Below are 14,712 nucleotides of genomic sequence, written 5' to 3'. Positions count from 1 at the left end.
GTGGGTTACAGAGAGCTGTAATTAGCAGGCCGTTCAGCATAACCTAGTGTGGAACTTGGATGCAAATGCTCGCTCAAAGCCAGAACTGTGGTCATTGAGCTATTTTTAAAGACAAGCTCTACACTTCTCAGGATGGCTGGGAACTTAATTAAATACAATAACAGTAACTTGTCCATAAAGTGTCTACAATAGAGAAGATTGTGCGAGGTGTTTTCAAATTATAGCAATCTTCGCTTTAAGGTGCCTTAATGATTCTCAAACATGACTGTGTGAAATACAATGAGTTACATAACTGCACAAACTTTCCTATCTATCCTAACCAACATACAAGTCTGCAACTCACCTGTAGGGCTCGCTGTTCGCGGCTCAACTTGCTGGAGTCTGCATACAGCTCAGTGGTGACGCATTTGAAGCGGTCGCCAACATAGCCTGACGAGTTGGCTATTCTCTTGGCCAGGCTGGATCTTTTGTTTTTAGACAATCCATGTCCTTCTTCCTCATCCTCATGGGACTCTGTGTCTTCTGGTCTATCCTTGCACAAGTCCATATATTGTCGATTAGCATGGTGCCAATCAACTTTGAGTTCTGCACCATCAGTCCAAGCCCTTTCGCCAGAAGTTCTAGCACACCGTAACGTCTGCTCCTCCAACATGTCAGGTAGTGGGCTATGCTCAGAGGAGTTCTCTTCACCCAGGCTGTGCACAGGTGAGTTAGGCTGCTTTTGCGGCCGATGTGGACTGCATACCTCTGGCTGCTGCTCTGACTCAGCTGGCCTGAATATGACAGGCAGGCCGGAACGTAAGATCTGCATGAGCTCTGGCTCTTTTGCCTCAGAATTAATGCCATTCTCATTCCCTATTCCTGTCCCACTGCCGACAGGCTTAGCTGGCTCTTTGCTTTTGGCATCGATGACACTGTGTTTGTCTGGCTCTGGGCTGCCATCTGTGTCATCTTGGACCAGGTCGATGCAGACAATCTCATCTTTATTCACTGTGTGAGGCTTGCTCTGAGACTTGGAGCCCAGAACTTCTTGCCTCTCTGAATCCCTCTCAGATTTGTAGCCTGGATCTGTGTCTGTGGTGGTGCTCTGGCGTTTGTATGGAGCTTCCTCGTGGTGCCAAGGCTTGTCCAGGGGTCTGTGCCTCAGCTCGAGACGGTCTGAGACTTTGTGGTCCAGGGGCAGGTGGGGAGACATTAGTGGATGGACCATCTCCTGCGAGTCATGGTAGGTCAGATACTCTCCATGACTGGGCGGGATTCCATAAGGGAGGCCAGGCTTTGGCGGCAAACGTGCTGAATACAAGCTGTTAGTGCCCAGCAGAACTGGATGATGGTACACTGGCCCTTTTCCAGACATCTGCAAGTGGGAGAGGGACAGACTCTCAGGTACTGGGTATGAGAGATATCTGCTAGGATATGCTAAGCTGGGATGAAGATAAGCATCACCCTGAGGCATGTAGATGTGACGTGGAGTATGTCCATTCTCTAAATGTGAGGACTGGGGCTTGAAGCCAATTTCAGGTGTTTCAGTTTTTTTGAGTGTCTTTGAGGGCTTTGTGGCTAAGGGATGACTGCCACCGTGGTTATTATTTGGGGGTTTATCTGGTGGGGTGGGGCCCGACTTGGGCCATTCACCATTAATCTTGGGGGAAGGCGAGACAGATGATGGCCGAGATGCTGTAGTCATGATAGTAGGGGCAGAATTTGGGATTGAGCCATTTTGGTAGTCACTTCTTGGGCATGAGGAACTTCTTGACTGTGGTACTGCATGCTCTAAATTCTTGTTACTGATGATGCTGGAGCCTTTGTTTTGATTAGCCTCTGAGCTGATTGTCTGAGTTGGACTTGGCACCACCCAGGAAGAGGGTAAAGTGCTAATTATCTCCGGCCTTTCTGGAGTTTTAGAAGAAGAGCTAACAGCAGAGGATGAAGGAGACAGAGTTTCTTTCAAAAGCTCCCTGTTCGGAGGAAGTCCATAACGAGTGGTGGGGGAATAGCAAAGTTTGCCTAAGGCTTCTAATTTTGGGGGGTATCCATTTGGAGGTCCTTCAAAGTCCATAATTTTAGCAGACAGGTCTAAAGGCTTGTCTGCTGGGTCTTTGGTAACAGGCCCCTGTTTAGGTTGTTTCTCAGAGGTGGTCTTAACAGGTGAGCTGCTGCCCTTTCGTTCATTTCCTAAACCTTTCTTACTCTCTAAGGTTGCCTCTTTGGCTTTAGACTTCTGGCTAGTCCGAATTGGAGGCCGAAGCTCTTGTGAAATGCTGCTTATGTAAACAGGGTGAGCAACCAATGGTGAGGATGATGAGGATGATGAAGGACTTCTGTACAGAGGCTTCTGGAACTTCATAGTGCTGTCCACAAGAGGTGGAGGAGGGGGCGGTGCAGGCACAGATGGTTGAGGGGGGCGTGGTGTAGGGCGGGATGGCTGCATTACCAGGGAAGGACATGAGTCTACTGAGACAATGGAACTGGGGCTGCTACTAACACCAGTGCTACTACTGTTGCTAACACTGCTGCTAGTGCTGCTTGTGTTTTTGCTGGATGGGTTCCGAATAGATTTGCTGTTGCTGGCACCATTCCCGCTGCTGCTGCTGTGTTGCCGGTCATTGGGAGACTGGTGGTGGGGTTGCGTCTGCTGATGTATGGTCTGCTGCCCAAATGTAGTGGGCTCATGGTGAATCCTTGGACCTATACTCTGTATGGTTTTGTCCTGGTGGTGCATCATTGGTGACAGTGCTGTAGGAGCGACAGTTGCGGTGGGGATCCTGAGAGGGGGAGCAAGGGGTGAAGATATAGGTGTGGGGGGATAGGGGGGCATATAAAACAAACGCTCGGCACTAGCTGCACTGCCTCCTGCTCCTGCACATAAAGACTGGTAGGCCAGATGCTGGGGAAGGTAAGGCGGCGGTTGTGACAGGATTGATGCTTTATACATGTTCAAAGCAGCATATTTACTGGAATCTAAAAAAGGGTACATTCCAGCTTCATGGTAGGGACTCATCCAGGGAACACGCAGATAGCTGCTACTCCCATTCAGACTCAATTCTGGGGGCTTGTCTGCTGGTACAACCCGTCTGTCCAACCCTAAAGCATCTGCACCAGTCCCGGGCACAATCAGCGGCTTCTGATTCCCTAGTGGGGAACTCTTATAAAGTCCAATGTAACTGCTTGTGGTCTTTCTACTGTCAAGAGACACATCTGGTTTGTAGAGCAGGTCGGGGATCCTATCACTAACATAGCCCTTTTCTGTTGGCAGGGTCCGGATTCCTGGTGGATAAACCATACCTCCGTGAACGCGGAGGCTCTCCCGCATCAGGCTGGTCCGATCGATGCCAAGCGCACTGAGAGGGTTCATTCTGCAGGTTGTACTCGCATCCACCTAAGATAAAAGAGCAAATGTGGTCAAATTGAGGGTGAGAGGGTGTAAAGGAAGATAACAAAAAGAGAAATAAGACCCAGACAACAGGCAGACAAGGGATAGAACAAAAACATCCCAGATTAACATCAGGTAAGATCCGAGTTAAGATTCACCTTTCAATAAATTAGAGGACAGAATTATCACTGAAATAGGAGAATGCAGGTAAGAGCCACAAAAATGCAAGACATTAAATCATAGCAAATGATAGACATTAAAAGTGGTCATGTTACAGAAACATCAGACTTTCCTATTTAAAGGTGACAAGGTTTATGTGGGAAAAGCAGCAACTTTGATGTATGCTTTCGGGGCAGTCTCACAGACATCACAGATCGGTCTTCCCATCATACCTGGGAGAGACCTAGCAGTTTAATTATGCCAGTTCTGGCTTGTGCATTCCCAGAGACTACAACTGTCAACAACAGAGAATTCTAATATGATGATAAAACGCTATCTGCTGCATGATGAGTTGATGCATTTAACAACAACTTAACTTTTCTCACTAGAAAAAAAGTAATTGGCATGCAAAGCTGCTCTCATAGATGACCAACTGCAAGATAATATTTTGTTTCCATGCATAAATATGTAGGCCTACATAAAGCATGCATGTCTTAAAAAATCTGATTTTAAAATTTGATTTTTATATATAAAATGAAATCCTTACCATGCTTTGAATGGGGACACTGATTCTCTGTTATTTATCAACAGATTCTCTGGTCTTCACCATGTCATTAGGATAATTTTCTGTGTGGGTGAAAAAAAATAAAATGTATATAAATTTTAAATATTGCGCAGTTCTTAAGACTAAATATTTATATATCATGTTATTTGTTCAAATGATAGTATTGTTTTCAGTTCAGGGTAAGCACAATGAACTACAGTAAAAAAAAAAAAAAAAATTAAACACTGAGTGTTTAAGATATTACAGACAATACAGCATACTTTTCTGTAAAGCTGCTTTGAAACGATGTGTATTGTGAAACGCTTTAAATTATTTAACTTGAGTAAGCAGAGAGAGGGGAAATGATAAGTGACCTGGCTCTTCATGGTGAGGCCTTGGCCTGGTTCTCCACCTCAACATGCCTTTGTCTCAATGAACGGTCACCAAGCCACGTGCCTTGTTATCTCAGAGCAAGTGCTCCGATAAGGAATCCCTCTGCGTTGTGTGCTCGTACAGAGCAATGCAAAGAGAGAGAGGGGGTTTCATCATTACAGCGGAGAAAGCAGCAATCAAACCCGCCGCCCTCCCCCTTCAAATACTGACGCCCAGCCCCACGGCTTGGCAAGACATAACAGTGGAGCTCTGTTGGGTAGGCAAGCCGCGCCTCTGTTATTGATGTCTCTACAGACTCCAGATTTCAATAACGCAGGCCCAGAGCTTATCTAGAGACATGGCCACAGTCACTGCCATTGAAGGAGTGAGGCAGTTTGCCCTCTGTCATCAATCAAACCAGCCTACACACACACACAGATGTGTATGCGTCACTTCCATAGCAACCTTTGCAGCAACACATTCAACACATATACAAAAGGGATTAATGCAATTACAATCCATCACTAAAGAGCACTTGCATCTATGCAAACAGTAAAGGATGTTTTCCCAAAGCAATGCAGCATATTATGCATGGTTAGCACATGCACATAAAATAAACAGTATAAACCTCGTGTATATAAATACAGTGGCTATCCATATTGAATTATTGTTCCATAACTACACCAACATTAAGCCGCCATTAAACTTGTTAAATTCTGCCCCCTTCCCGGAGCGTGTGCCTCCCCCCCAGACTTCCCTGCTCTCAAAGACTATAATCCGACCCTGCCGTGGGGAGCGCAGCAGAAACCCACTCTCCTTTGCCATTCAGTCCTGTTCTCTGCACTCTCATTTTCCATCCCCTCTCTGACCCGCTCTTTCAACACGCCAGCGGGGGCACGGACATTATGCATTTGAGGGGTGCTGCAGTGAGAGGGGTACTCACTCCCCATGTAGGAAAAGAACCTCCTCCTCTTTCAAAAACATCAATCAGAAACGAAGCAAGCAGGGCGTTTTGTCTGCTTTTTAATGCAGGTGAGCCAACACTGAATCAGGCTATATGCGCCGTTTTAACTTTGTTTCTAATCACCTTGGCTTTCCAACTGCACTGAATGATATGTTTCCCTCAGGGGGTGCTCAAACAGGATACGTTCTTCCTTAAAACAGACAAATGGTGCAGAACGGAATAAAATGCAGATGTGTTTTTAAAACGTGAATTATATTTCTAAAAAGGCGCGACACGCAGATGCGTAAAATTTTCAAAATAGCTTAGACAAAACGCAAGAACTTCAAGTAGACACCGCTCTGTTAAACTTTCCCCCCTAATTCATATGGCAGGACAAACGACTAGCTATACAACGGTTAAACTTTGCTACACATTTAAATGGGCTTTTCCCACCATCATTAAACGGTGCTCAGAGCAAGAAAAGGAATTGGATTATGGTTCTAGTCATTGCGCACTGTGATGCTGACAGAAATATTTGGCGAGTGTTATATCGGGGGTAGGGGGGGTACAGTGACACCTGGGACGGAGAGGTGTGGCTGTGATTGGGGTGGCCAATGGGGTGGCCAGGCTTCTGGGCCCCGAGCCACCCCCCCCACCCCCCCCCCAAGCTCCGCCCCTGCCCCAACGGCAGCTCTCCAATGTGGCAGATTGCCAAATGTTTTGTCCGCCATGCCGAGACTCTCTACATCTCTTAAAATTGGATAAATCCAAATCAAGAAGTTATCATTTTGGGACTGAAACAAAACTATGGTCAAAGGTTTTTCAGGACAGTTTAGGAAAAAAAGTTGGCCTTCATATTACACAGACCTTATGAAAAAACACATTTTCATTAAATAACCAAGAAACCACACCATTTCAAAAGGTGTGGGCTAATCTTTATTACCATCAGTCTAAAGCATCCAATGTCTAACTTGAAATGAACACGTTTCATACTGTAAATCACTCCAGGTGAAATATCCCTCCACGTTACTGACACTTGCACATAAATTATCCTAGATTAAAACACTGAGAGTTGGCACTACATTCTTTTTGTTGTTAAAGATATATTCAAATGAACCAAAATGTTAATATTTAAATAAAAATGAATTTAAAGAAGCTGTCTTTAAAATTGCTATTGTACTAACTAGACCGAGCTGAAACCTAAAGCATACCGTTTCAGTCATCCTTGAGAAAGAACAAGGTCAAACATGCATCATTTGCAGACATGAGTAACAAAAACAAAAAGAACCTTTTTGTCTGTCAAATCCACTCGTGCGTTGGCTGACCCATTATGGAAAAAAATACAGAACGAAACATTCCGCTGTCAGGGCATGGATATTTAAGACGCAAAGCTTGTACAAAAGTGATCATTTGCCTGGAGATATTCAGCTGCGAGAAGCGATACGAATTGCTGCGAGCCCACACGCGCTAACATTCCGCTCACGTCCCCCACAGCCATGCTCTCTCTCGCGCGCACCTCCCCGTCTGCCTCGTGTGCTGCTGTGAAATGGGTTGCATGCGTGAACTCAACAGCAGTGCCGAGTCTTGCCAACCCTCTCTCCCTCTACAAATCGATGCGAGTTGGGCTCTTTGAGACTTTCATCTCTAGACACCCAAACCAAACCTGTTTGTTTTAGCTGGTACACGTATATAAGGGGTAAAGTGGGTCATTACATTCACTTTCTCTATCTAGTATGCTTTTTTTAATGCTGCCTTGGACTCAGTTGTGTTAATTGGCCTATTTGCGACACATTTTGTTCTATTAGTGCATTAGATATGTGACGATTTGTGACTGTGTGGAGGTCTTCTGCTTAAATAGAATATTCAATATGAAAGGCTAAATGTTTGGATGGAACCACAAAGGATTTCATGTCTTTTTTGATTTGAGAAGTATTACCTCTCCAGGCGATGTGATTTTATTTTAATTGAGAGCTGTTTTTAGCATGTCCCTTTCATTTGGTTAGCGATGCCAAGCACGAGACTTTGAAGCACATTGCTTGCTGTTAATCGTTTACTTTACCATCATCCACTGCAATAAAGGCCGACAAGTAAATTAGCATTTTTTTCTGGTCACAAAGTGTATCAAAAAAATATATATATATATGTTTTTATTGAATATTGATGGAGCAACATAATTTTTGTGAGAAGAAATAATAACGGAAGGTTTATATATATATATATATATATATATATATATATATATATATATATATATATATATATATAGGCTTAAGGTGGCAAGGGAGCCTTGTACCTCACACTTCCATTTCAAAACATCTCATAACATATGGCATTTCAAAACATCTCAAGTATTCTATAAACAAATTAATCTCCATTGTGATTGGCAATGATTGGCTTTAGCCCAGCTGTAGCCAGTAGAAGATGGTTTGCTAAAAAAAAATAGAGAATTCAACATGTTTTGTTGAACTTTAAAATGTTCTTCTATTGCTTTAGGCTGTAAACCCCTTTTTGGTTCTACTTCAAGTGCAATGTCTAACTTAAAATTGAAAAATGTTTTATGCAATGGTTGAGTATCCTGAAATGCAGTATACTTTTATCAAGGAATCCAAGATTCAATGTATTGGGGGAAAAACAGCGCAAAGAAAAGAAAACAATATATCCGTGGGTAGGCGTCGCTCCGGGAGCGCGCAGCGATCCGTGCACGCCGGGGCTCCTGCTGCAGTACAAAAGCTCAGTGAAGCGAAGACAAGGGCTCTCTCGTTTCAGTGCAAGCTGTCCCGCGGGACCGCTCGGACCAAAAAGAAACTTCAATCAAACCGTGACGTCTCCAGCGAGAGCCAAACTTCGAAATCCGATCCGAGCGCATCTCTCCGCCCTCACACGAACTAAATACTGGTGGATAAAACCGAACGGGCTGCCAAGACAATAGCAAACTTTGCCAACAAGATTTAGAGAGAGCAATTCCATGAGGATTTCTGCTCAAGTCTTTGATGCAGACTTGATAGAACATGTGGTGCATCTAAATGTTAACTTAAGTGATTTAGTTGATTAGTTAATTTTCTACGGATGTTCCAAATAACGTTTATTCAAGAAAAAGTATATGTTACACTCTAATGCTGGGTTTTTTTTCAACCCAAACGCTGGGTTGGGCCTGTTGGGTCATTTTATTGGGGTATTTTCTCTCTGTTGGGTAGTTTTTGTGTAACCCAGCTGCTGAGTTAGTGGCTGGGTTATTTGCACTGGCAGTTGAAACTATACACCCCTCCCCCCACCCCAATGCAACAACCCAACGGCAGCGTCAGAACAGCCCAGCTAATGAGTTACCTGACGCAGGCTTTTTGGATCGTCTTCAGGAGTGAGCGGTTCCCAGCACAGACAAATTGGAGGATTTAGTCTGTGAAATAAGGTTTGTATCAGTGTATCTATAATATCATTACTGTTCACCAGAAAATGCAAAGATACCATTCCATAATCAAAAGACGGGGAAAGCCGTTGCACTCCAGGACACGAGCGGGGTCCGAGTTGGGGTGGCAAAGCTCATTTTTAGGGTGGCAGCTGCCACCCCGAGCCACCCTTCTGGCCCTGCCCCAGCTCGAGCAATGCGTCGCTGATACGTTCACAACACTCGCGTCACGGAGCGCCATGTGGGGCTTCGTCCAACACATGAAAAGTGTTGGTGTGCACGGTAAACATTGAAAACGTATTTCAGTTTAAAGTAGAAAAAGTCAGGGGGAAAAATAAGGTAACTATTCAATATTGAATCAAAGTCCATCACCAGTGAGGCAAACGCTTGTGTGAAAAATCATAAACTGGTGCAAACTTCGACCTGTTATTGCACAGAAACATTTACATTTATTAACCATGCTTCCAGTATTCTGATGACTGTTAGATTGCTAACATTATGGGTTGATATCTTTCTTTAACCTTTTTGCTTTTCTGTCTTATTGTCTTTTTGTAGGCTGGAACAAATATTGTGGAGGACCTCCAGCAGGCTGAGATGTCAAGGCCTTATTCCCCTATATCCTACACTTGGCAAAACATGCCTGCACATAGATAATTTTGAATTCTTATTTTAATTTAATTAATTTTATGGATTTTATTAATTCCTTACATAGTTTTCAAGTAACAGACACTAGAATTATAAGTAACATTTAAAGGGATAGTTCACCCAAAAATGAAAATTCTCTCATCATTTATTCACCCTCATGCCATCCCAGATGTGTATGATTTTCTTTATTCTGCAGAACACAAATTAAGATTTTTAAAAGAATATTTCAGCTCTGTTGGTCCATACAATGCAAGTGAATGGTGACCAAAACTTTGAAGCTCCAAACAGCACATAAATGCAGCATAAAAGTAATCCTTACGGTTCCAGTGGTTAAATGATTGTGAAAGTGAGAAAAAGGGAGAAACACATCAATATTTAAGTTCTTTTTTTAAATCTTCACTTTCACATCTAAAAGTCACATGGCACCTGTTTAGTTTTTCTTTCAGATGTGAAAGTGGAGATTTAGAGTAAGAAAGGACTTAAATATTGATCTGTTTCTCACCCACATCTATCATATCACTTTTGAAAACATTGATTTAACCACTAAAGTTTTATGGATTATTATCATGCCGTCCTTATGTACTTTTTAGAGCTTAGAGTGGATCTGGCCACTATTCACTTGCATATAATGGACCAACAGAGCTGAGACATTCTAAACAAAAAATAGTGACCCCTAATGCAGACGAAATCTGATATGTGGGCTCATTTTGTCTAATTTCTGTCCCATTTATGGCCAACATCAGTCACTCGAAATATTCTGTTAAATGTGTCAGCGGTTTAACTCAGGCCATGACTTGTTGACCTAAATTCCATCCCTGGATATGTATAGAGCATTACAATATGGCGCAGACATGTCACACGTTCTCTTTTGCAAATCTGACGCTGACATAGGAATATAGGCTGGTCTGTCTCCAGCAGACAGGCTCCGTGAGGAGACCATGCAGGCGTGAGCTCACACTGAGATGACGGGCTATAAATAAACAAATCCGGAGCACTGGGGTCTCAGCAGGTCGAACCGGGGGCGTGGACAAAACAAACGGTGGAAAACAACCGAAATATTGCCAATTCGTAAATACCAAAGTACTTTATTGCCATATGTACAAATACTCTACAATGGAATTATAATATACTATAGCTACAATAAAATCTTATTGCATATACAAAAAAACAGCACACCACAATATTAAACCAGAAAGGCCAAATTAAAATATTTGTCTGAATACCTATGCATGCATGTGAATGTAGAACTCCAAACAAAGTGGTAGTTATTCGAGATAGAAAAAACTGAAGCACTCAAAAAATGCTTCAATTAGACTGTATTGAACAGGTTAGGAAATACTAAGCAGATTGCTGGCTGTTACGGACTTTTATATACCACGAAATGTCACAAGTTCCACTCTATAGGCCTACTTCCAAACTCTAAGTTTGCAATGTGTAAATTGGGACAAAGTTAAAAGTCTGATTGAATTGCCCGTGTCACATTTAAATGCACTTTCAACATTGACTGCGTGATTGAGTAAAGCTAGAATTCTGGATGCCAAAAAGGTGCGTATTAGATGAAAACGTTGTCCAGCGACATCACTGGCTGTAGTGAAGGTCGTGAGAGTGCAGCTGTACAATATCACACGAATTAGCCAAATTTCATGAAGTTGTACCAATATTTACGATTTCACTGTGAGATTGTGTTGAATTATGGATGGATCAAGGGCTTAGGATTCATTCGGATGCACTCTGACATGTTTGATCGAATAGCGTCCACAGAATAGCACGTCGCGACTATTTAGAAATGAGACTCTTTTGAAAAATTAACCCAAGAAAAAGCAGACCAGACAGCACACTTCCATCTCCGAGAGCGTTTAATCTGGAAAGCGTCACACTCCAATAAACATCTGCTAAACATCTTAAAAAGATCAGATTTACAAACATTCTAAATCATAATCGTCTCAAAGACAGCCGCGAAGGAAACGTCTTACAGACGTATTTCAGATGAGCAAACCAGCTAAAAGAATACGTCTTTCAGATGTAAACACGCCACTTACATCCGAGACACACTTATTGGCATACGTCTTATGACAGCGTAAACAAAATACATCTTCCAGATGTAAACACGCACATAAAATAGACGTCTGGGTGATGATGTACCTGTGCTATCAACATTGCCTGAGCAAGAGACAAACAACACCTATAAAGATTCTTCGCTGAGGTGAATCTTGCCTGTACAGAAGAACTTTATACCAATACCAATTAGCCCAGAAAGCACACGTACATCTCCGAGATGTCTATTTTAGATTTTTTCATCTGGAAAGCGTCGCACTCCAATAAACATCTGATAAACATCTTAAAAAGATCAGATTCACCAACATTCTCAGTCGTAAACATCTCAAAAACATCTGATGAATGTCTTATTGACATCCGAGATACACTTCTTGGCATATGTCTTATGACAGCGTAAACAAAATATGTCTTCCAGATGTAAACACCATGGAGGTGTTTAAATGCTTTTAACCACACTGTACTACTGGGACAGCCACAACCTGGAATAACCTGGGGTTAGGTGTCTTTCCAAGACAAATGGTCAACAATTGTTGGGTTTGAAACTACAAACTTGGATATTTAACCACTTCTCCAACTCTACAACTTTTTCAAATGGCCTCAGGGTTGACAACACACCACTGACTCTGATAGCCTATTAGAGAATGGCACAACAAGTCCGCATGATATATAGTGCTTTAAAAGTTCAAAGTGGGGGGAAAACATCGTGGCTGTATGTCAGAATACGGAACTTAAAATGTCAAAAAAGGCTGTGCTTGTCGTGAACAAAGAGCTCTGTCCTCCGATTGGCTCCGTAGCCGATTAGACCGAACTAGTAATGTTTCACTTGGTAAGAACTGGCCAATGCCCGCGACACAACAAGACAGGGATGCGCAAGAAGCACAAGCGCAAGAAGCACAAGAAGCACAAGCGCAAAAAGGTTGCGTCAAGCCACACCGAATTCGGTCCCACCAACAAAAAGAAAGACGTCTATACAAAGCAACTGACTTCTACTGAAGATTGTCTCCTCATAGTCTAATGGCACCTTTAAAAGAAATATTTAGTCTATTTTATATGAATTTATATGGCTTCTTCAGTTCTTCTGTCCATGTTTCCTTTCAGCCCTTGCTCGCGGAAAAACAAGAAATGGAGGTGACCTCCAAACACGTATATAAACGGGTTTGGAGGTCACCTTCATTTCTTGTTTTCCATTAGCTTTATAAGGGAGAGAAAATAACCATTTATTGAAAGCAATGGTAAGGCAGGCAACCGTCATATAAAAGGGCGAGGCTCGCGAAATCAATAGCGATCGCGGTTAATCCCTTTCGGTAAGTCCGCGCGCCACAGTCGTATTACTCAATACGAGAAATTCACAGAAACCGACGATTCCACAAAATCTACGATTTGTTTTCGCTTTGAATAAGCATGTCAAGCGAAAAAAAAAAGGTCGGCTACTAAACAGGAAAGTCCCTTAATGTGGGAAATGATTGTTACTGTAAACAGTTCGTGGAAACGGTAAATCGTTTAGATTTAGACATTGACGAGCCATTAACATCCGACACGCGCAAGTCAACGAGACATTTCAGCAACATCGTCGCGGGTCGCAATAAACACATGACAGAAAGCCAAGAAACAATGTTGAAAACTCGTCCAAAAACGGAACTTTCCTGCACAAAATGCTATTACAACATTCCCACCCAAAGCAGGGAATAAACAGATTTTATGGTTCAAAATAATCGTGGATATAAAGAAAAAAAACAACAACAATTTCTAGCATTTCTAAAGGTCCGCGCGAGACTCGCACGCATTTGCCGACAGCGGACGATGTAACGGAGCACAAATAAACACATATGTTATGGAAAACATCCATAATATAGGTTAAAATGGTCTTACCTGAAAGTATTGATTCCTATTTAAAATGTATAGGATTTTCTTTTTTTAAAGCACCTTTTCACTCTTTAGATAAGAGCACAAATAGTGTTTAAGATATTAAAACAAAGAGGATCAGCTGCTCCTGTTGAAAGCTGCATTACTATATTACTGTAGGTATATATAACTCAAATCAATCGAGTTGCCCTAGTTTTATCTTTGCTTTCAATGGAAGTCCTTCAGAAGTTCAGTGTATCTCCGGACTCGCCGAATATGAATATCCACTCCTGGAGGAAAAAAAAACTGTGCAGATAGGGGATCCATATACATCCATAAAGAAGCATTTAATTCCCTTGATTTAGGACAGGAGGGTGATTTCGACACAAACTGGTCCCCGGGGCTCCTGTCGAACTGAACTCGGTCTGCTATATGACGCCTTGTTGAGATCGGGCGAGACAACGAGCGATCGAGAGCCACGCCGCGAGAACGGTATGTGCGTATGTGAGCACGGACCGGTCCTTACGTGCACATTTACGCACCATTGGCCGACAAAAGCACCGCACGAATTCCCGTCTCTCTAATGTAACAAACAGAGCCCTTGACGTTCCCGGAAAATGTCCCGTTTCTTTGTCCCGGTTCGGATACGCGATATCCCTGGTGCGCGGAGAGCCCGCTGCCTGTGTATGCGTGCCTCTCCTTCAGCGCGTGCGGCGGGGAATGAAAGCTGAGTCTCTCTCTCTCTCTCTCTCTCTCTCTCTCTCTCTCTCTCTCTCTCTCTCTCTCTCTCTCTCTCACCCAGAAGGCCAGTCGGGGGAACAACCGCAATTACCATAAACCCAGTATGCTGCGCTCCCTCAAGTTTGGCTAACCAACTCAGTAGACAGTCATAAATACAATACAAAATGAATACATTATAGACATCCACGCTACAGTAATTTGTGTAGTTTTATTGTTATATACATACTTGAACAATTATCAGCACAGAACTCCAAAATATCCCAACTGTCCTACTTCAACAACGTATGGAACCAATGTTAAAATATTGTTTACGGGACGTCCAAATTTATTAGCATTTTATAGAAGTTCTCACAACGTTAGCAGGCGGTTTTATCTTTATTTGTTCAAGCTGACAGCAATTTTTTGGATTTTTCTGAGTGCTAGGTTAAAAAAGCATCCTTGTAAACATGTGAAGAATTTCACAACACTATTTGCTCTTTAATCATCAACAGGGGTGTAGATTCCGGGGGGGGGAGGTAACACCCCCCCCTCCCCAAATAATCAAAACAAGATTTTTGATAGATATTTCACCAAACCCCCCCCCCCCCCCACACACACACACACACACATATTATTTATACTATGATCAATGAAAA

At 42.8% G+C, this 14,712-nt stretch overlaps 1 protein-coding gene across 5 annotated transcripts in view; it reads right to left on the bottom strand.

Moving 5' to 3' along the window:
• Positions 1 to 14,041, bottom strand: part of LOC127438121 (BCL-6 corepressor-like) — a 53,796-nt gene extending 39,755 nt beyond the window's left edge. For 3 of the 5 annotated variants that reach the window (XM_051693410.1, XM_051693406.1, XM_051693409.1), the window contains exons 1-3: positions 13,364 to 14,041; positions 4,080 to 4,159; positions 344 to 3,379 (exon numbers count right to left, since the gene is read on the bottom strand). In XM_051693410.1, the coding sequence (XP_051549370.1) occupies positions 344 to 3,379; positions 4,080 to 4,082 (3,039 nt within the window). In that variant the 5' untranslated portion in view covers positions 4,083 to 4,159; positions 13,364 to 14,041. Of the gene's footprint in view, positions 1 to 343; positions 3,380 to 4,079; positions 4,160 to 4,450; positions 4,914 to 13,363 lie in introns of all 5 variants that reach the window. The other 2 variants (XM_051693407.1, XM_051693408.1) reach the window with 2 other exon arrangements.
• Positions 14,042 to 14,712: the final 671 nt, after the last annotated feature.

Source organism: Myxocyprinus asiaticus, chromosome 49 (assembly GCF_019703515.2).
Source record: "Myxocyprinus asiaticus isolate MX2 ecotype Aquarium Trade chromosome 49, UBuf_Myxa_2, whole genome shotgun sequence".
NCBI classification, from domain to species: Eukaryota; Metazoa; Chordata; class Actinopteri; order Cypriniformes; family Catostomidae; genus Myxocyprinus; species Myxocyprinus asiaticus.
The sequence above is the reverse complement of the archived record's forward strand: the minus strand, read 5'-3'. Positions and strand labels throughout refer to the sequence as shown.